At 54.8% G+C, this 22154-nt stretch overlaps 6 protein-coding genes across 6 annotated transcripts; 4 read left to right on the plus strand and 2 right to left on the minus strand.

Annotated features, from left to right (window-relative positions):
- Window positions 1-923: 923 nt before the first annotated feature.
- On the plus strand, window positions 924-4620 carry T310_4211 (Protein kinase and ribonuclease Ire1; the record flags this gene model as incomplete). Its single annotated transcript, XM_013472920.1, has 3 exons — window positions 924-2930; window positions 3090-4099; window positions 4158-4620. The coding sequence occupies 3 exons, from the start codon at window positions 924-926 to the stop codon at window positions 4618-4620; spliced, it is 3480 nt and encodes a 1159-aa protein (XP_013328374.1).
- Window positions 4621-5384: 764 nt separating this feature from the next.
- On the plus strand, window positions 5385-7143 carry T310_4212 (Uncharacterized protein; the record flags this gene model as incomplete). Its single annotated transcript, XM_013472921.1, has 2 exons — window positions 5385-5561; window positions 5701-7143. 2 exons carry the CDS (start codon window positions 5385-5387, stop codon window positions 7141-7143), a joined length of 1620 nt encoding a protein of 539 aa, XP_013328375.1.
- An 871-nt stretch (window positions 7144-8014) lies between these two features.
- Window positions 8015-11454, plus strand: T310_4213 (Conserved serine-rich protein; the record flags this gene model as incomplete). Its single annotated transcript, XM_013472922.1, has 3 exons — window positions 8015-8259; window positions 8336-10019; window positions 10081-11454. The coding sequence occupies 3 exons, from the start codon at window positions 8015-8017 to the stop codon at window positions 11452-11454; spliced, it is 3303 nt and encodes a 1100-aa protein (XP_013328376.1).
- Window positions 11455-12009: 555 nt separating this feature from the next.
- Window positions 12010-16135, minus strand: T310_4214 (Branched-chain amino acid aminotransferase; the record flags this gene model as incomplete). The annotated part of the gene is made up of 8 exons (XM_013472923.1): window positions 12010-13073; window positions 13133-13165; window positions 13261-13453; window positions 13548-13599; window positions 13859-13949; window positions 14479-14956; window positions 15054-15800; window positions 15848-16135. The coding sequence occupies 8 exons, from the start codon at window positions 16133-16135 to the stop codon at window positions 12010-12012; spliced, it is 2946 nt and encodes a 981-aa protein (XP_013328377.1).
- A 1409-nt stretch (window positions 16136-17544) lies between these two features.
- On the plus strand, window positions 17545-19210 carry T310_4215 (Formaldehyde dehydrogenase; the record flags this gene model as incomplete). The annotated part of the gene is made up of 6 exons (XM_013472924.1): window positions 17545-17561; window positions 17624-18668; window positions 18721-18790; window positions 18859-18926; window positions 19118-19129; window positions 19181-19210. The coding sequence occupies 6 exons, from the start codon at window positions 17545-17547 to the stop codon at window positions 19208-19210; spliced, it is 1242 nt and encodes a 413-aa protein (XP_013328378.1).
- A 369-nt stretch (window positions 19211-19579) lies between these two features.
- Window positions 19580-21362, minus strand: T310_4216 (allantoate permease of the major facilitator superfamily; the record flags this gene model as incomplete). Its single annotated transcript, XM_013472925.1, has 4 exons — window positions 19580-19583; window positions 19641-20880; window positions 20965-21067; window positions 21120-21362. 4 exons carry the CDS (start codon window positions 21360-21362, stop codon window positions 19580-19582), a joined length of 1590 nt encoding a protein of 529 aa, XP_013328379.1.
- Between the last annotated feature and the right edge of the window lie 792 nt (window positions 21363-22154).

Below are 22154 nucleotides of genomic sequence, written 5' to 3' on the forward strand. Positions count from 1 at the left end.
ATTTAGTTATCCCTTGTGAGAAATATCCCAACGCATTGCGTCTTGAATTGGCATTATTGTTGTGGACGACGATAATAATACAGGTGGGACGGTATGGAGTATATATTCCGGAGGGAGTGGAGATCTGCCCTTTCGCTTGAAACCCGGCAGAGAGCGTCTAGACTCGACCAGCTGGGTCCTCAGATGGGTCAAGAATAACGGCCATCTGCTGATGGCAACGGTGACACCACGATGGCTCCGTAAATCGAGCCTTTTTGTGCTCCTGTTGGATCAAGCGAGAGTGCGTTTTGCCCTTTTGGGGTTTGCGTCTCTTTTGTGGCTGCCTGTTTCGCGCAGTCTCGTGCATGCAACGCTGACATAAGCAGCATACGTCAGCTGGCATTTGGAATGCAGCGACTGGTTTGCTCACAGCCGGGTGGAACACGAGCACGAGTTGAACAGAGAGATCAATTGAAATTATCTCTTCCCATCAGTAAATAATATTCACAGTGATCTACTCTGTATCAAGTGCACGAGTTCAGCTGCTGCTGTGCGGGCCAACGTTGTGTCGGGCCGTCGCCTCAGGCCGCCAATCGGCGATTCGACACTGTTCGACTTGGCAGCCCCAGCCGCAGCCCGCTGTCTCACCGTCGCTTCTGCCATCTCATCCCCTTCTCTGCCACCTTCTCCTCTGCAGACCCTCGATCTCTCGTGCATTGTCTTCTTCTGCACCTTTTCTTTTCCTTGTTGTTTCTTTCCTCGATTCCGTTCTTCCCCTTTCTTCCGTTTTGGTGCCGTCTTCCCCCTCCGGGGTCTGCTGGACCTCGTCCTCTCCCTTATCCCCGGTTTAACGCACACAGCCGCATTTTCTCCATGAGATGACTTCCGTCCTCATCTGCAACGAGTTCCGCCTCTTTGCTTTCTCGACTTAATTGTTCTGCACCATGCGGTGGAAACTGCCCGGCACATCGAGAACCACCGCGCTCCCGGCCGGCGTCTTGCTCCTCCCCTCCCTCCTGTTAACAGCTCCGCAGCAGCTGTCCCTGGCCCGCGGACTCGACTCCCAGAACCATGACGGGATCGTGTCGTCCTCCGTATCGCTGGCCCCGGGCCCAACCGGTCATTCAGTTCTTGACGAATCTCCCAATACGTACTTCCGACACACGTACCCCCATGCTCCTCCGGACGTGAAGAAGGGGAATCCGGATAACGATGTGAGCGCCCTGGCAACTCTGGCTCTGGCGGGCTCTGATGGCCGCGCCGTTCGAGCCCCTCCTGCCCAGCCCAGCAGTCACTCTGCCGGTCTGGTGCCGCAGCTCCAAGCGCGGTCCTTGCAGGACTGGGAGGTTGAGGATTTTGTCCTGCTGGCGACCGTCGACGGTACCATTCACGCTCGGGACCGCAAAACCGGGGCTCCCCGTTGGGCGCTCGAAGTGCCTAGCAGTCCGATGGTGGAAAGCATCTATCACCGTGCCAATCGATCTGCGTCCGGCTTGGATTCCGACTCCTCCTCCACTCCCGAAGACGATTTTCTCTGGATCGTCGAACCCAGTCGCGACGGCAACCTCTACATCTACAGTCCGGGGCCCAACGGAGGCCTCCAGAAATTGGGTCTGACCGTCAAGGATCTCGTCGATGAGACCCCCTATTCCGGAACCGATCCCGCCGTCACCTACACCGCGCGCAAGGAGACCACCCTCTACACCGTCGATGCTCGCACCGGAAACATTCTCCGCGTCTTCAGCTCCCGCGGTCCCATCACGCCCGAGCAAAGCTGCCGTCCAGTTGACCGTCTTGCTGATTCAGACGATGAGGACAATTGCGAGCCCACGACCGGTACCCTCACCATTGGCCGCATCGAGTACGCCGTCGCCATCCAGAACACCGAGACGGGCGCCCCGATCTGCACCCTCAAGTACTCGGAATGGGCCGCCAACAACCGCGACATGGATCTGCAGAGCCAATACTATCGCACCATGGACCAGAGCCACATCTACAGCATGCACGACGGTGTCGTTTTGGGATTTGATCACTCGCGCATGGAGCGGCCCCGATATACCCAGCGCTTCTCCAGTCCGGTCGTCCGCGTCTTCGACGTCGCCCGCCCGATCAACGTGGATAATCCAGACCAACCCACCCCTCTCGTCCTCCTCTCGCAGCCGCTGGAGCCGCCAGATCCCGATTACGCGACCACACCGGATATGGAGCAGCGAGTCTACATTGACTGCACTGATGCCGGTGGCTGGTATGCTATGTCCGAAGCTACCTACCCGCTGGTCACTGGCCGTGCCGCCATGGCTCAATGCTACGAGAAGGATTTCTTCCAGGACGGTCAGTCGCTCCTGAGCCTTGATCTCGCCCGTCAGCGCGAGGCCCTCGCAGGGGTCCATTCTCTGAACGAGCGGCCCGTGCGTGACCGCGGTCGCCGGCCGACCATCCACAGCATCTCGGGCCCCTCGTCGGCGTCAGAGCTGTCTAACGACACTCCCGGCGAGGTCGCTCGGCCGCCATCCCACCTGATCTCGCCGCCGGCCTTGCGCAACAGCGTCATCATCCGCAAGGGCTGGGACAATGCCCTCGATATCTTCGTGACACTCGTCCTCCTCTTCCTCGGTTTGTTCGTCTACTTCAATTCACATCACTTGCAGGAGTTGTTGAAGCAGAAGCTCGACCTCAAGAACATCATTGCTGCGTACGGACAGCCATTGTCCACCCCGCCGTCATCCCCAGTCGTTGGCGTCCCGTCTTCCTCGATCAAGCGGGAGCCGAGTCCAGCCCCAGCCGCGGATGTTCGCCCTGAACTGGAAACCCCACGGAAGGCTGGCATGCGCCCGGATGACGCAGCAGATGTTGACGATCCCGGCCAATCGACACCGCGGCCGCCTCGACAGGCATCCCCTAGTCCCGCCCCGGATGCCACTCCCAAAGTGCGAATTCGCGAGCCGTCGCAGGTGCGAGATGGCAAGGCTGAAGACGAGGATGCGGAGGAAGCACCCTTACAGGAGCCTGAGAAGGAAAAGAAAAAGAAAGCCCGGAGAGGTCGGCGGGGTGGTCAGGCGCACAAGCGGAAACCAAAGCCTGGAACTGCAGAGGCAGATGGAAATGCAAAGGGAGGTGTGGAGCGGATTGTCGACCAGATCAAGACTCTCACACCACCTTCGCAACTCGAACCGGACATCCAACTGGCGCGCACGGCGTCCAACGAGATCGTCGAGGTGGACGGTGCTATCAGGATTGGTCAACTCAAGGTCTTCACGGACACGGTCCTGGGCCATGGCAGCCACGGCACTGTCGTGTATAAGGGCTCGTTTGACGGACGCGATGTCGCTGTGAAGCGGATGCTGGTCGAGTTCTATGATATCGCCTCCCATGAGGTCGGCTTGCTGCAAGAGAGCGATGACCACAGCAACGTGATCCGTTACTACTGCCGTGAGCAGGCGGCCGGCTTCCTGTACATCGCTCTGGAGCTCTGTCCCGCGTCGCTGCAGGACCTGATCGAAAGGCCTGGTGACTACCCGCAGCTCGTGAATGGCGGATTGGATGTTCCCGACATCCTGCGACAGATCACCGCCGGGGTTCGCTATCTGCATTCGCTGAAGATTGTCCATCGCGACCTGAAACCGCAGAACATCTTGGTGGCTGCGCCGCGTGGTCGTGCGTTTAGCAAGCATCCCCCTCTGAGGATGTTAATCTCCGACTTTGGCCTCTGCAAAAAGCTGGAGGATAACCAGAGCTCATTCCGGGCCACAACTGCGCATGCCGCGGGGACATCTGGATGGCGGGCCCCGGAATTGCTCGTGGATGACGACCAGCAACCCTCCACGACGGCCAACGGACCAATTACCGAGTCCCAGCATACCGAGTCGTCTGAGCCTGCGGTCGTGGATCCGCAGACCAACCGACGCGCGACACGGGCGATTGACATCTTCTCGTTGGGTTGTGTCTTCTACTACGTCCTTACACGCGGCGGCCATCCGTACGACAAAGACGGCAAGTTTATGCGCGAGGCCAATATTGTCAAGGGTAATCACAATCTGGAAGATTTGCAACGCCTGGGCGACTATGCTTTTGAGGCGGACGACCTCATTCGCCGCATGCTGTCGTTGGATCCGCGTCAACGGTGAGTTTATTCCTTTCCTCTCCATCTTTTTGTAAATAACATGTTCTGATTGTCTTAGGCCCGATGCGACTACTGTCCTCATGCATCCATTCTTCTGGTCAGCTGCCGACCGGCTGAGCTTCCTCTGCGACATGTCCGACCATTTCGAGTTCGAACCTCGAGATCCACCGTCCCCTGCCTTACTCTGCCTGGAATCAGTTGCTCCGGATGTGATGGGCCCTGACATGGACTTCCTGAAGTTCTTACCCAAGGACTTCAAGGACAGCTTGGGCAAGCAGCGCAAGTACACGGGGTCGAAGATGCTTGACCTCCTGCGGGCGCTGCGCAACAAGCGCAACCACTACAACGACATGCCGGAGCACCTCAAGGCACACATTGGCGGGTTGCCAGAGGGCTATCTCCGCTTCTGGGCGGTGCGGTTCCCGAGTCTGCTGATGAGCTGCCACCGAGTGGCCGTGCAGCTGGATCTGTGCAAGGTAGAGCGGTTCAAGCGGTACTTTACCGCGCCGGACTTGTTATGAGCACTTGGCATTGTGGGAATGATGTATAATAGAGATATATTATGGGATATGATCGTGATGTGTGTAGCGATGTCTGATCTTTTTTTTTTCTTTTTTTCTATTCGGAGCAGGGTTCATGTCTGGTACAGTACATTGGCGAGAGTTCAACAGTGTTGACCTGCATGCTGGATCTTGGTGCTTTGTTTGATGTTTCTTCTACATTCGTGTATTAGGTGGCTGGCTCACGATAGTATCCAATGTAATTGGATTTGCTTGCATCTACTCCCGTATGATAAACTTTTACTACTTCAGTGGGCAACTCGGGCTGGATTTATTTATACAGCACTGCGTGTGCTGTCCTCTTTTGCTTTGAATGTCGAGGTCAATTGGCTAGTCGAGTAATATATATATATATATATGCAACCTGGGGTATTGCTTGTAAATATAATACGAGCATTCTGGTATACAAAAAAAGAGGAAATAGAAACTGTTATTACAGTATTGTGATACTGCAGTGTCGATGACTTGGGCAATTCTTATCGTTATCGCTGCCCCACATGATGTAATGTGTTGTGACGCAAGAACGCGCAGAGCACTTTTCTTACCGCCAGACAAAGATCTTTTGAGTTGCAGTGTTCGCGTTAACACAACACTATAAGGACAATGCATGCATGCTTCGACTGGAAACGGCTTCGACAAGCTTCTCTGGATTGAGTAGAAGAAAGGCCTTCCCCATAGCCACCGTGCGCTGGTACAGCCGGTCACGAAAAATTGACGGCGGAACAATGTCGAATACCGAGCAGAAGGGGCCGCAACCGGCTCAGCAACAGCACGACAAACCACTGAAGAAACGTGCCGTTGTGTCGTCGTTTCTGTTCAAGTTTCCTGACGGGGGTCCATCCGCATCATCAACACGGGACGGAAAGAAGCCTCTCGTGGCCCTCTTCCGGCGGAGCGGGCTAGTGAGTACATATCGGCAAGTTTTCCAGCCATTGCCCCCGATTTATGTCATGGATTACCTTTTATTTAATCTGAATCTAATCGATTATTAATAGCCACCGCCTGGCTCCCATTTCAGGGAGTATTGATCCCAACGACCAGAACCCCCTGGCGACGGCGTGGCGCGAGATCCAAGAAGAGACGACGCTTACTTCGTCCTCCGTGACGTTCTTCCGCAAGGGCAAAGAGTATTCTTTCGCTGATCCCTCTGTCGGCCGTGAATGGACCATCTACGCGTTTGCTTTTCGTCTCAAGAGTAAAGAGGAAGGTGGCCAGGACGAGGAAGGCATCAAGACGGACTGGGAGCATGAAGGTTGGGAGTGGCATGATCCCGATGCTGTCGTTGCTGTCGACGACGAGGAGGCTTTTGGCGGAGTGCCCCGGTTGAAGGAGTCGCTGCGACGGGTCTGGTTCGAGGGCGATTTTGGTGCACAATCCGCTGCTGGTCGGACGTTGGCGGCTGGATTGGAGCGATTGCAGGCCGATCACGAGAGTGGTTCACGACAACTGGCTGCCATCGCCCTGGGGGTGTTTCGAGAGACGGTAGCGGAAATGGGCGGGCCGGATGGTGGTAATAGTGAAGCCTGGTGGGAGAAGGCACGAATGGCTGCGTGGCATCTCTGGAAGAACGGACGAGAAAGCATGGGCGCGCCGATCCTGAACGCGCTGATCGCTGCGCTGGTCGATATTGAGCCGATAGTACTGGACACTGAGGGAAAGGAGAATAATAAGAGGGACCCGATTCTGGCCGCGATCGACCGGCTTATCGAGAAGCGCAAGTCTACGACTGCGCGAATCAGCGACGCGTTTGCATCCTACATCCAGAGAAATGTTCTCAACAGGAAAGAGGACTCGTCTTTGACCATCTTGACGCTCTCTGCTAGCTCTACCATCCGCGACTGCATCGTCCACGCAGCCATTTCGTCTAACGCTCAATTCGTCGATCTTCGCGTCCTGGAGTCTCGGCCCCTGTACGAAGGAGTCAGCGTCGCGTCGGCGATCCTGTCTGATTTCCGCTCTCAGCCCAACGCTCCTCGCATCCATGTCAGTATCTACACAGATGCGTCTGCGGCTCTGGCGTCTGGTGGCGTGGATATCCTCCTGCTGGGCGCAGACCGCATCTCCGCGGACGGCGCCGTCAGCAACAAGACGGGCTCATTGCCAGCCATCCTGAGTGCACGCTGCGTCTCTCCGTCGACAAAGGTAGTGGTCCTCAGCGAGTTGGAGAAGGTGGCCGAACCAGGCGACCCGCACTCGCACGTCGTGGAGGAGAACAACCCGGAGGAAGTGATCCAGGCATGGCGACACAGCGGTGTGAAGGGGGTGAACGTGATCGACGAGGCGTTGAAGACGCAGGCGCAGCAGCAAGAAGACGGCAAAGCCACCGTCTCGGTGAAGAATATCTACTTTGAATGGGTGCAGCCGGAGATGATTAACGGATTCGACGCGTACGTCTGCGAGGAGGGCGTTCGCACGGTGGCTGAGATCAAAGAGCGATCTGCCTGGGTGGGGGAGCAGATTGAGAGGTTTTTTGGCGGATTGTAGTTTCAATTTCGTGCCATACACGAGGCTATATATGAATTGCGTGCATATTGCATGCATATTCTGCTGGGTTATCCCGGTTCACTTCTTCTGGCGGACAGGTTGTATGTATATGACCATCAATGAACGAATGAATATAAATAATACTATCCTATGCATCTTACGAATTTGTCTTCTATACACAATACAACCCATCGACCGTGCTCATCAGATCGCGCATTACCGTGGATCGCCTGTGGGGTCGCCTTCCATGGAGTTAATGAGCCGGGACCAGCAACATACTACGAACAGGATCATGTAGACGACCGAGTGCGAGTCGTCTAGGACAGTGACAAGGAAAGAATAGGTGTACTGAGCAAAAGAGATGACGGAATATATAAGATGAAGCTTAACGGGGTATACGACAGGCCAGACTTATAGATTTCCCGATTGGGATGTCGCGCGCGGGACGTGTCGTGGCCGCGGATTGGCCCAAGCTTCTGCTTCTCCGCCAAAAACTCCTGGAGACGAGACGAACGAGTCCAGCTCGACTCTCACCATCACCTCACCCTCCCTCATTCACTGCGAGCCCACGACCCTCGCGGGCGGTGAATAGCTTGCTGCTCTTTTCTCTTCCGTCCCGTGTCTCGTGCTTTTTGCCTCTTGTTTCATCGCTTCTCCGACCTCACCTCCCTCTCCGTCGGGCGATACCCCGGACGCAGCGCTCAACAACTCAACTTTCTTTTCGCTGCCACTCCAACGACATGCCCCTCCTCTCACCGCCCGTTTCTACCTTGGGATCGTAATCTATCTCGAGTTTTGATCGTCTCTTATCTCCCAGAGAACAGATTCCCCACACGTACAGTCGTTCATTCACCGACAAATCCTCCCACCTATGGTCTTCATCCGGTTGACTATCAAAGTCCTCCCCCGCGAGCAACTGCCCACCGCCTCCTCGTCCTTCTCGATCCGTTCTATCCTACGCGACCGCAACAAGGAGGATGTCGACAAGAATGGCAATGGCGCAGCCGGGAAGCCTGTCAGCTTCCTCATCCCGCTACACAACCCGGAGGAGGTGACGCTGGGCGCGCTGGCGGGCATGATACAAGAGAAATGGAAGAAGCTACGGCCAGATGCGGAGTAAGTGCAAATCCTTTATTGGAGTTAATATGTCAACTACGGATGGGATAGCGCCGCTGACAGTGATGGGGGCTAGGCCGCTCCAGATCAAGAAGCTTCTCGACGACGAACACGACGAGGACGATCTCGACGCCGATTTGACAGTGGCCGACGTTTTTGTGAACAATGGCAAAGCGCGCTCTGATGGGCTCGATCAGAGAGGGACCGTCCGTGTCGTCCAGAAACCTACTCCTTACGCTCCCGTCCGCTACCCGTCCGTGGCCCTGGACTGGGACAAGGCCGCGTTGGACTACGAGCGCATCAAGGGGAAGCAGAAGAAGACCAAGCCGGATGTTACCAAGTTTCCCACCATCGAGGAGGAACCGCGCAAGGATTCACTGACGGTGAGCTCTTTGAGCGAGCCTTACGGCAGCAAGGGGCGGAGAACCAGCGACGGTGCGTCGTCCAATGTCGAGATCCCGCTTCGGGACGTGCCCGTACAGTCGGTAGAGCGGGACGAACCCGAAGTCCCTCCGTCGCCGCCTCGCTGGGGTAACGAATCCCCCGTTTTGGTGCACGACTCCCAGGATCGTGAGCGTCTGGCGAGCAAGGAACTTGGCATTTCACCGACTCCTGTTCCACCTCCGGCGAAGGAGCAGCTTCCTCCGGTAGTGGAAGAGGATCCTTTCGTCGTCAATGTCGAGGAACAAGCCCCTCCCGAATCGGTTCCTGAACCTGCGCAGGAGGTGCCGTCAGCGCCACCGCAACCAGAACAACCAGAACAGGAAGAGGATGAGCCAGTGCGTGAAGCGCCAGTTCCTGAAGAGCCAGTTCCTGAACCCGAGTCGAAACCACTACCGGAGCCTGAACCTCCTGTCCAGCAGACCCAAGATGTGGAAATGACTGATGTCGAACCCAATTCACCACCGCCCGTCGCTAAGAATCAGCGAACTTCGCCCGCCGTCGTCATTGACAACACGGAACGGAAGGAGTCATTTGCGGAGAAATTCGTGGCCGCGGCGAATCGCAAGCGGAAGAAGAGCTCTGACCATCTGGCACCTAAGAAGGAGCCTCGTCTTGATCTGTCCAGCACGCCTTCATCGACCCGGCCAAATGGGAAGATACTTGTGACGGCAGAGAATCCAGAGCCACAACCCGCCACCTCATCGCCACAGCGGAGACGTGAGCGTGCGCCTTCTTTCTCGAGTCCGCAAAGGCGTCCCAGTATCGGCGAGCATCCCACGGACCAGTCCAGGCCGGGCCTGGGACTAGGTATCACGAGAAGCCCGCAAGCAAAGAAAACGGCGATGCTCAATTCATCTCAAGAACCGGTGCAGGCTACACCAGTCTTCTCTCAACAAAGCGCCCCCTCAGATCTTCGCTCCTCGTTGAGCCTGCCGAATGATAATACTCCGTCCAAGGCGTTGAGTCCTGGCGTCGAACAGGTAAAGAAGCTCACGTCTGCCCTGCGCAAGGAGTCTTCGCCTGCCGATCGGAATCGCTCTGTGTCGTTCGCAGAAGAAACGGAAATCGTCACGCCTGCTACGACAGCATCCCGGGCCACTCCTAAGACGGGCTCCAAATTGCCGAAAACCACGTCGACCTCTTCTGGCTCTGCGGAAAAGTCCATCGGAACCGTCGTTTGGCCGCCAAATGTTTCCCAGGAGAAATTGCAGCAGTACCAGTCCGAAGCGGCGCAAAAGGAGATCAAGCAGAACGAAGAAAAGGGGGGAGTGGGAGCGGAAGATTGCAGCGGCAGAGAAGGACAACGCGGATTCAGAGTATCTTGAGCTCCTGCGGAGCGCTTATTCGTGCTGGTCGGAGTTGAGGGAGATGGAAAAGAAACCCCGGAAGTATAACAAGAGCCAACTCAGGGGGGTTGAGCGGGAGTTGAAGGAGAAGGAACAACAGATCCGTGAGAAGGAAGAGGCTTTGAAGACGGCATCATCCGAGAAACCAGGAAAAGAAAAGCAGTCGCAGAAAAAGAATGACAAGAGATCTCCGGCCAGCACCAAGGCAAGCGATCAGAAGACTGGCTCCAAGGCACGCGATCAGGGAGCTGCGCCGAAGGAAAAGCCTGTGGGGCCGTCCCCTACTGTGGATAAGCCTTCTGAAAAGACAACGGAAAAAGATGCAGCCCCGCAGTCGTCTATTGTCTCTGATGACAGCAATCTGTCGCCGACAGACAAGGTTCGGTCCTTGCAGGAGACGCAGGGCAAGAAGGACTCACCGGCGTCGATGAGAGCCAAGACTACAGCAAAGAGGACCATCACGAAGGTTGATCTGACGCAGGACGACAGCGGAGAGACTGAATCGGAGTCAGCGTCGGGGTCAGAATCGGAGTCGGACTCGGAGTCGGGATCTAACGAGGAGGCCGCAGAAGAGAAGACGTCTGAGCAACCCGCAGCCGATTCGAATGGTGCAGAGACTAGAGAAGAAGCGGAGGAGCCGGAGATGAGCAAAGCCCAGATGCTCCAAAACCACCGGTCTCCGTCCGTAACTCAAGCTGGCTCGAAGTCGGCCTCGGTTGCTCCAGCGACCAAGAAGAACGCAGAGGAACCAGCCAGTCAAGATAGCACGGACGATGGGGCTTCCGGATCAGAGTCATCAGAGTCTGGTGATTCTGAATCTGACGACGAGTCGGATGAATCCGAAGAGTCCGACGAGTCTGAGGAAGACGACGAAGAGGAAGAATCCAGCGACGAGGACGTTTCTTCCAAGACTGTCAATGCCGTCGACATTTCCTCGCCAATCGAGAGGAAGAAACCCTCGACTGCGGCAAAGAGCAGCGCGCCCAGTTTTAATTTCAATAGTGGCTGGACGCCCGTCAATGGCGTGCAGTCGCCAGGATTGTCGTCGTCGCAGCCGAAATCCCATCTCTCCAACGGGGTGTCGAGTCGGCCGGATCTGAAATCGCTCAAAGCCATGATGGAGGAGACGACGCAGGTGGCGAAGAAGAAGGCGCAGGAGAAGGCACCGGAACGGGGCAGTCGGGCGTCTCGACCGGGCCGCAAGAGCATTTTTGACCCGCCCAGTGACAGCGAGAGTTCTTCGAGCGAGAGCGAGAGCGAGAGCGAGAGTGACGACGATGACAGCGAGGACGAGGACGAGGGCACCGCGAGCAGCGGCGACGACAGCCGGGGCGACATCCTCCCGACGGGGAAGGCTCAGAAGATGCGCAAGACGCTGACGAGACGGAATGTTCGCGCTGCATAAGACTTCGCATGGGTTACAGGATCAATTCAGGTTTTAACTCTTAGCTGTTTGGGTTGTATGCCAATCAGCTTTAACGCTTGGCGGGTAATTCAAGTGCCGATGTGATTGAAGATGAGTCGTATGCAGAAGTCGGATCGGTGCAGTTTCAAACATGATACGCGAATGCAGAGTTCGATGGTGGAGTCGTTTATTCTCTTATCTACGCACTACTCCCTTCTGCTGGACTGTAAATACCTAGCCGGGCACATAGGGGTCGGTGGAGCAGTTGCAGGAGTCTTAGTCTTTGATACTAATCAGTCGATCGATTGATCGATCGCTTGTATTAACAGACCGATGGGTTGTGTTGGTAATAGAACTAGAGGTCTTTTTTTTTCTCCGAAAATAAAGAAAGTTTGGATTTCTATCTGACCTCAACTGCTTTGTTCTCCGAGACAAGTAGATCCTTCCCAGTAGATATTTCTTCTATCTCTTTCTTCCTTTTGAGTTCTCTTACCTTTATATATATCCCTTACATCGCCCATGTTAGGTAGTGAATTTATATTTTTTATTCACCCGTCACGGCACATTGGTCACCGTGGCGTCGACACGACCACCCGCATCAACCCATCCCTCCGGCGGAGGCTCGACCTCAACAAGCCAGCCGAACCTGTCCTCGATCGTGCCGTTCTGGATACCCCTGAGGGTCGTGAGCAGCTTGGAGAAGACCTCACCGCCAGCGCCGTCCTCGCCGCCGCAATCAAACGTGAACCTGTCGTTCCTGGAGCGCATGGTGATGCTGCGGATGGGCACCAGCGCGGCAGCGGTGCCGGCGGCCATGACCTCGGCGAACTCGCGGATCTCGTCGTAGGCGATGCGGCGCTTCTCGACGCTGTAGCCGAAGACGTTGGACGCGATGTCACACACAGACGCGGCGGTCACGGAGTCGATGACGTTGCGGCTGTCGGGGACGACGATGGTGATGTTAGAACCGGTCTTGCGCACACCGATGAACGCCGACGTCGAGAACTCGTCCACCTCGGAGCGCGTCTTGCTGTCGAGGTGCAGCGTGATGCCGAAGCCCTCGCGGCGGGCCTTCTCGCTGTGGCGGAGCACGGGCGCGTAGTTGCCGCCGACCTTGGCGGAGCCGGTGCCCTCGGGGGCGGCGCGGTCAAAGTCCTCGAGGATCAGGGCGTCGACGGCGTGCACGCCGTGGTAGACACCCGTGGGCATGACGAAGACGACGAAGGTGTACTCGTCAGGCGGGCTAAGGCCCAGCTGGGCGGAGGACCCGAAGACGAGCGGACGGATGTACATGGCGGCGCCGGACTCGTGGGGCGGGACGAACTCGGCGTTAGCGGCGACAGCGAGGCGGACGCAGCGCACGAACAGCTCCTCGGGGACAGGCGGGATGGACACGAACTCGGCGGAGCGGCGCATGCGCGCGGCGTTGCGGTCCGGGCGGAAGATGGCGATGCGGCCGTCCGGGTGGCGGAAGGCTTTCAGGCCCTCGTACGCCTGCTGCCCGTAGTTGAGGCCGGGAGCCATGCCGTGCAGCGGGATGTGCGGCGACGCGACGAATCTGGGTTCGGACCAGGTGCCGCCGGAGGAGTAGGAGAAGTGCGACTCGACGTGGCCGTTGACTTGCAGTTAGTTAGCAATGTGAACTTGTCGTTATCTATCTGGTATCTAGGTGCTTTACCTTCACGGACCTTGAAACCGACATTGTTCCAGTCTGCATTGCAATTGCGTTGTCAGTCAGTCAATGCCCCAAAATCTAGATAGATGGCATATAGAAATAAATGATCCTGATATCTAGGTAATACTAACCGATAGTATCGACCGGAGGAGGCGGAAACGGCGCCATCGACAGACAGGTAGTCAGCGATCGGAAGAGCGGGGTTCTGCGGACAGAGACAGCAGCAATTGGGACGATCCTCGACGAGTGGAGGCAACACTGGAAGCTGGCGAAGACGATCACTGCGTTAGCATTTCTTTCTTCAATCTGGCAGTTGTTATCTATCTACCCCACGGGGCAGCAGATGTCGTGGATCCTGAGCTGGGCTGGATCATGTTGTCAGATCGGGATCAAGCGCTTTGATTGGCTGTGCGCTCACCGCTTGTGGGGACGGGCCGCCGATACCGGCGACGAATTTGGAAATATAATCTCTGTGAAGAATGTAGATTGCTTTGTTCTATTACAGATTTGGCATGAATGTCGCACGTCGAAGCGTAGTAGTGATGGGCTCTGTCTGCATATTGAGGGCATGGGTCATGTTCTAGATTTTATATACTCCAAGAAATGGACCATTTTATATTTTCTTTTAGAGGACTCGAACTTAGAACAGTGATGGGTTGTCTACTCGACTCCTAACTCAACAGGTAATTTTATTATCAGTATCTATTCACAATTACATTCTCTACGTACTCTGTAGCAATAGTAATAATGCTAGAGTTGATTGTTTTTACTATTTTCAGAAAATCATCCAGCACTCCGGATTCGTATTGCACTTGCTGCACTACCCCTACGGAGTAAGTTGGGCTTACTAGCTCGATGCCTTAGGCTGCTACTGATCCAAACCCTAATAATATGGTCTTAATAAATGATCTGATTTCCACAGGGTTGCTTATTTTCATTCCTCTTTACTAATGACGACAAATTTCAGCACGCCTGTTCTGAGACCTGTTCAGCTCCAGACCAGGGCTTAGGGCTTAGGTCAGGGCTGCGCTCCCGCGTGCCAGTCAGCTGCCATCATTCTTCCACTGCAGCTTACTATGACTTTCGTTTCACCGGATTGTATTCTGACTCTCATTTCGAATATTGACAACTCGACTCTATGAACTCTAAAAGTAAGTCCACTAGCGCAATTACCAGATGATGACTGACTCAACAAGTCATGGTCTCACTCTGTCGAGTCATTATACTAACGTCTTGCCCTCCAGCCCACAAAAACGATAGAACCCCCCCGAGACCCGCCAAAATGGTCAATCCTTCGACGACAGTCTTGAAACTGAGCGCATACGCCAGCCGCACCGTCTCAGTCCTACCTGCAGGGATGGTGGTGTTGGTCGGACCCAAAAGGAAGACCTCTGCCGTCCTTGCATCGATCATCTCGCGAGGGACATCCAGCGCCACAAGGTTGTGCGTGAGTCGGTTCCGGAATGTCGCTCCGGTCATCACGATCCCCGCGCACATGCCCAGGGTGCTCAGGAAGCTGGCGATGATGGTGGCGTCCTGCACATGGGGCGCGTCGGCCAGCTGTTGGATGGCTGCATGCATGGCTGACACGGTGAGACCGTGGCCCAGGCCAGCCGCGACGAAGATCGGAACGTAGATCTGCGCGCTGGTGTGGACGTCCATCAGCATCATGCATCCTGCAGACGCGATGTTCAGGGCCCATCCCAGCCACATCGCCCAGCGGTGGTGACCGAATCGCGCGGTGAGCATGCCCGCTGCTGCGGTGGCAGAGAGAGCGGTGGCCGTGATGGGGATCAGAAAGACGGCTGCCAGAGTAGGGGAGAAGTTCTGTACGGCTTTCAGGTAGACTGGGATGTAATACAGTTCGGAAAACATCTGACGCGAGTTAGCGAATCCTACTGCAACTCCGTGACGGCTGACTGACCAGATAACTGTGCATGCAGACGAGGGTAAATGCCATGGACGACTTCTTCACCATCGGGAACGAAAGGAACGGCTTCGAAGCACCCGCCTTTTCGTACAGCATCGCACACAGCAGGCCGACCATCCCCGCTCCCAGCGCAACCCACGTCTGCAAGCGGTGCGATGAATCCTCCTCGCCGAACCAGGTGACTCCCAGCAGGACGCTGACCATGCTGGCCGTGAAGAGGGTTCCGCCGGTCCAGTCGAGGTCCAGGAGCTCTCGTTTCGGCTTCAATTGCTGCTCCACGGGCCTGACGACCATTTGAACTCCCAGCAGGAGGATGGCGCAGAGGGGGAGGGTGATGTAGAAGATCCATTGCCACAGGATTCCGTGCTCGATGAACAGCGCGCCGGCGACGGGGCCCGTGAGGGCTCCGAGGGCGCTCACCAGCAGGATGATGCCGTTGTATCCGGCTCGCTGTTGGAGGGCGGTCATGTCCGTCAGAATGGCGAGCGGTATAGCCACCATGCCGCCGGCACCGATGCCCTGGATGGCTCGACCGACGAGGAGGACCGGGAAGAGCGGAGCGATGCAGGATAGGAGGTTGCCTACGGTGAAGATGGCGACTGAGATGAAGAGCACGAACCGGCGACCCAGCACTTGGGACATGGCGACGAAGAAGCGTTGGACGACGGCGTTGGCGAGGAAGTAGCAGGTCGCTGGCCAAAGGGCGTCGGTAGGGTTTCCTTGCAGGACCGTTGACAGATCCTTATCTCGTCAGTCAGATATTACACATGGGAAAGCACCGTACTAACCGGAAGAATCGTCACCACAACCATCGCGTCGAACGAAATCGTCGCACCCAAGACAGCGAAACAGGCGATCATCCACCAGTCGCCCGTGTTGGCCACCCAGACCCTGCGCACGGTGTCGGTGCTGGTGCGCCGGTCGTCGAGTTCCAGTGCATTTTCGTGATGACCGCGCTCGACTTCGTTTTCCGGCGATGCGGGACGCTGGTCGACGGCGATGATCCTCTTCATGCTCTCCTGCGACGTGTTGGGCGTCGCATTGTCACGGAAAAGCGTGAAAGACGGGCTCCTCATGGTGATTCTCTAGCCAGAGACGACACTACGCGGGAGACGATACGAGAGGATAAATGTAGTCGAAGATATTGATATTGTGGTAGGACGTCGCTCAGCCGTCGAGAAGCAGGAAAGAAAAAAAAATGAAGAAGAATTCAAAGTCAGGGAGACATGGTCGCGATGATGATCGACCAGTCAATTGCTTGTTGAGTGTATCGTTTTCAAGGCGATCCCATCAAATTTTCAAATTTTTGACGACGGCCATACTAGACAGGACAGTGCAGAGGAATGAAGAATGACATCGGCGCATACATGGACGCGACTGGGGTGCATTGAGACGCCGGATAAATTGTCAAATGTCATCCAGTATTATTCGATTCATTCTTTCAGCGAACCACTTGTTATCACTCACCGCTGAGGGTTAGCCCTGCTGGGGTAGGAATGTAGGAGCATACTCGAGATTGGCTCTACGCAAGGGAGAGACCGCAATGATAGGCGGTTGTTGCATTGGAATGGAGCTATCATTTCCAGAACGGGAACAGTTGGAAAAATAAGCATCTTCACAGGATGGTTAAGATTCCCGTTTCCCAGCTTTTCGGTGTCTACTTGCGATTTTACAGGAGCCAAGCTAGACGATAATGACATCTTTGACCAATCGAAATCCGGGTTAGCTCTCAGTCAAATAATATGGCTGATTCAATAATAATAATAACGGAAAACTCCAAGGGGTACAGCTTAGAGCAGGTATTTTTTTATTATGATGATGATAATTTAGTTTACTATTTATGCATCTAGGTTTAAGGCTGTTAACTTCGTTAATTTACTAAGGGTGCTTTATTAATATGATACACTAAATATATTTACCACTACCGCACTAACATTTACAAACACTTCACAATTCAACAACAGGGCAGAATCCATGAGACCAAGACCAGCAAGTACTCGTGTTCAGATGAGGAGTATTCCGATGAAACACGATTATTTAAAATAAAAATACTCATTCCTCGGAATCTCCACCCGACGGTTTTGACTTCCGCCTCCAATCACAGATGAACGCCTGTCAATTAAGTTAAGCTTGTTGCGTCGCGACACATGCGAGAGACGATTCGTCCCCGATCAATGGATCTTTTCTGTGGAAGGGAGCAGTTCCATTATTCCGGCTGTTCCCTGGACCCATCGTCAATCACGACTCATCTGCATCCGCTGCAAGCTCTGCTGATGACACGGTGATGTCTGATATCGATGGCTTCCTGCTGGAAGAAATATCACCATGATCTCACGACCAAATACCTGCCGCGAAATGCATATATGTTCTTCTGCAAAACTGTCCTCTTCACCAGGCCCATTTCAGTAGCGCCACTTTCCAGTCGCGAGCAGGTTGAATTCGACTCGGATACCTCCATTTGGCTGATTGGATAGTTCTTGTCAACATGGCAGCAGTCTCGAGGTAAGTAGCAACCTGCCGCTGCATGTATGTGCAGCATATTTCCGCCATACTAACACAATCAGCCCCGTCGTTTCGACGGCGTACAAGCCTCACCCGACAGAGACGATGAAGGCAGCCCTGTGGATGGGCACGCGCAACATCGAAATCGGCGAGGTGGCCAAACCGACCATCACGGACCCGGCCGATGCCATCGTCCACATCACCCACACGAGCATCTGCGGCTCCGACCTGCATATCTACGAGGGCGAGCTCAACGATTCGATGCGCAAGGGCATGATCATGGGCCACGAGGCCATCGGCATCGTCGAGGATGTCGGCGACCAGGTGCGTCGGTTGCAGCCCGGTGATCGGGTCATCATCCTGCCCATCATCGCCTGCGGCCAGTGCGAGTACTGCGTCCGGCAGGAATACTCGCTCTGCGACTCGACCAACCCGTCGCGCGACATGGAAGCCACCTACGGGCATCGTCTGTCGGGCATCTTTGGCTATTCCGACTTGATGGGCGGTTATGCCGGCGACCAGGCGGAGTATTGTCGCGTGCCGAATGCGGACCTGACGTGCGTCAAGGCGCCCAAGGACGTCGACCCCAAGAAGCTCCTGGGCCTGGCGGACGTGACGACGACGGCGTGGCACGGCTGCGAGCTGGCGGAGGTGGGCAAGGGCGATGTCGTCGGCGTCTGGGGGTGCGGACCCGTGGGCCTGTCTATCCAGCGGCTGGCGAAGCTGCGCGGCGCCAGCAAGGTGTACGCCGTCGACAAGGACCCGCAGCGACTGAAGATCGCCGAGGACTTTGGCATGATCCCGATCGACGTGTCGCTGCACCCGGACGTGGCAGACTACATCCTGTCGATCCAGCCGCACGGGCTGGACTGCGGCATCGAGGCCAGCGGCTTCCGGAGCACGAACAGCCCCAAGCACGCGGCGATGCGGGCGATCGGCGTGGAGCGCGACAGCGGCGACACGGTGCATGCGATCCTCAAGTCGACCAAGAAGGGCGGCCGGATGGCGCTGATAGGGGATTTCCTGTACAACACAAACGACTTTCCCATTGGCATGTTGATGGAGAAGTCGATCACGGTGCGAGGGGGGCAATTAGCAGCACAGAAGGTGCGCCCTGTATCCTCCTTGATTCTGAAATCATTTCTGATGATGATGCTAGTACCATCCTTTCCTGCTGAATATGGTCCTCGAGGGGAAATATGACCCGTCGTGGGTGTTCACGTATGAAGGTGGGTATTACCCCGGTCGCGTACACTCCAATATAGTGCAGAGATCTGATTTGGGTGATTCTGTATAGATGAATTCGAGAACATCTCCGACGACTACAGGCGTTTTGCCCGGCACGGCATCCCTGGCGGACTGAAGGTCTGCCTGGTGACGGAATTCGGGCGACGACTGGCACGAGGTCAAGCGTGAAGCAGATATTATCAAGTACATACATATGTCATTGTACAGGAAGTAAGCACAGTATAGGTACAGGGACAGCGAAGGGCCATCGCTGCGACTTGAGTTTATAGCGAAGTAGATAACGATGGACGAACATAATATTGGTACAGGGGGACAAGAATGTAAATGTGTTTTATCCCTACTTGAATAACGAGTTTGAATTTACTCTACAGTTGGATGATCGAATAATATCCTACCGTTGAACGATGCAAGACTCGTTAGTCGGAGAGTTTGAGCACGAACACTAATGAGTTCTGCAACACTTAGACTGCACCATTCGGCTGCAGACTATGCACCAGCTAAATTAAGTGAAAGTTATCTTAACAAGTAATGGGCTAGCTACCTAGAAAAAGGACGTTTGTGTAGTTAGCTGCTCCGGTTAACCCTTGTTCCCAGCCCTAGCCCTAATCCTACACCAATAAATTTCTCGCAGCACAGGAGGCCGGATAGGGGATATATAAGCTGAAGAGAAGTATCGAATTCTGAGAGAAACGAGAAAAGTGTATATGTTTTTTAGAATAGCGATTTTCGTAAGAAACACAGTCCTCAGGGCGACGAGAAGTTGTATATCTCTAGCTATAGTCTAGTTATATTCTAGCTAATTCTATCTACTATAGAGGATAAATAAAATACTTATTCTCCAAATCCGTCAAATCCAGCAACGAAACTTCCACCTCAACCTTGACCGGACGGCCCTCTTCATTAGTCTTCTCGACAAAGCCCACCGCATGCTTGCCCGACTCCTCCTGCGCGGCGATCCAGGCCCGTCGCTCCGCATTGCGTCTGGACAAGATCCATCGGATTATCAGCAGAATCACGGGCGTGCCAACCCAACTGATGACGATCTGCACGATCCACGCCGGATAGTAGCGGGGCGCATCTCGCGCGACCCAGATCTGCGGCGAGATGAGGTTTGCGATGCCGTAGCCGGCCATGAAGAGCACGTTGCGCGTCAGCTTCTTCGTGTAGCCGGCGGCGCTGGACGTTGTCCATCCGAGGCCGATGATGTACGCGATGCCAAATGTGTTGCTCGCCAGAGTCAGACACGCCAGAAGGCCGATCTCCTGGTTCCAGGGCACCGTCACCATGCCAATTCCGCCCGCGATGGCGGGGAGACACCACACCGTCGCCCAGTACGCGTTGTTGTTGGGGAATCTCCGCAGCAGGAACGTTGCGATGATGCAGCAGGCCACTGCGAACCCGCCGCCGGCGACGCCCACCAGCGTCGAGCCCAGATCCGACACGCCGATGCCCAGGAAAAGCAGATTCTGCTGGTAGGCGAGGTTGTTGGCAATCATGAGGGTGAAGGCCTGCAGGACGAAGAGCCACGAGACGGGATCGCGGATTGTCTCCCAGAACTGGTGGGGTTTGAAGCGCTTCTGCTCGATGGAGCTCCTGGTCGCGTCGTGCACGCGCTGGATTGTCCAGACTTTTTCCTCCGTGGACAGGAATTTGGCGTCGACGGGGTTGCTGGGGTAGAAGAACCAGCTGTAGACGGCTAGCAGGAGCGTGATGCCGCCTGTGACGATCATGAAAAGTTTCCAGGGCGGCACGTAGCTGCGGCTGTACAGGAGGCCGTAGGCGATGAAGCCGGTAGGGATGGGGGCGCCCATGCAGGACGTCCAGAAGAGAGGTTGCAGCAGGCCCTGTTCTGCGGGGGTGAAAAACATGCCCAGGGTGATTTCCATGGCGGGGACGAGGGTGGCCTCGACGGCGCCGAGGAAGAAACGCAGGGCGATGAGGCCTCCGTAGTTGTAGGCGGCGCAGTGCAGGAAGACGATGACAGCCCAGAGGAAGACGGTGGCGCCAACGAATCGACCCAGGGGGAGACGCTGCATTAGATAGTGGCCGGGGGCTTGTGCGATGATGTAGCCTGTTGACGTTAGACACGTATGCAAAGAATGAAAACAAAGAACGATTCTGAGGAGGAGAATATAGCATCGACAGCAGGACTGACCAACATAGAACAAGGTATTCAAGTTATTATACTCGGTCTGGTTAATATGCGTATCGTCAAAAATGCCCAGAAGCGAAGCATACGAGAGCGTCGCTTTGTCGACCTGCTAGAAGTTAGCCACTGCACCTTAAACTGCATGATCTGTTGGTGCATACGAAAAGCATCAGGTTAAGAATGAGCAGCAGCGTCATGATAGAGAGATAGAGCTTCCGGAGCAATCTGGCCTCCTTTTCCGGGGTTAATGGTTCCACCGTATGGGCGTACTGCTTGACGAAGCCCAGCGTGACGTCGGCATATCGCTCAGAGACAGTTTTTCCTTCCGCGATATCAGGAGGTGAAGGTGGAGGCGAGCTGGCAACGGCGTCAGGCGGGACTTTTTTCTCATCTTGCAGAGACATGGCTGCTGGCAGGAAGAATGTCGGAAAAGAATGAAAGAAAGGAGGAAATGATGAATAGATAACCAGTACAAGAAGTTGCAAGTCAGCTAGCTATCTGAGATAAATGCTGACGCGATGCATGCAAGACTCCTTATAGGCCTGGTCGCGAACTCGATTGTTACAATTCGAGCAAGAATGATGAATGGTGATTAGGTTGGTGCACCATGGTATCTAGTACATGTACTACATTTCCAACCAATGACAAAAAAAAACATAAAAAAACTTGAAATCATGCCACACAGGCCAATTACACAGATCTAGTCGAGCGATTAACCCTCTGCTATTCTCTGTTGGTTGGGCGAGATGGCGTGCGATGACAACAATCGTGCATCCGATGGCGAATATGGCTAGCCCTAACCCTAACCATTTAATACTGCCTCACCTCATGATGATTTATTAACGATCGACAAGAACTCATTGCATGATTACCGGTACTAAGCTCCTTCATGTAACATGATATTGCTTTACAGTCAGTGTGCCAATTATACAGAGCTTACAGAGTATTTATATTTATTGCAAGGTACTGCGCGGACTGCTGTCACTTTCTACTGGCGAGCGACACTATAGTCTGCAGATCTATTATCTGTCTAAAAAATATATTAATCTATTCTTTTCCTTAAACATTTATCCTAGACTCTTCCAGGTCTATTTTATCTAACTTAACTGTGATGGGCTAGGAAATCATGTGATGTTCTTGTTGTTTGTGTCTTGATTAAGAAAGTGTCATGTTACGCTTTCTGAGGTTTGACCTCA

Source organism: Rasamsonia emersonii (assembly GCF_000968595.1).
Source record: "Rasamsonia emersonii CBS 393.64 chromosome Unknown ctg1118621760100, whole genome shotgun sequence".
NCBI lineage: Eukaryota > Fungi > Ascomycota > Eurotiomycetes > Eurotiales > Trichocomaceae > Rasamsonia > Rasamsonia emersonii.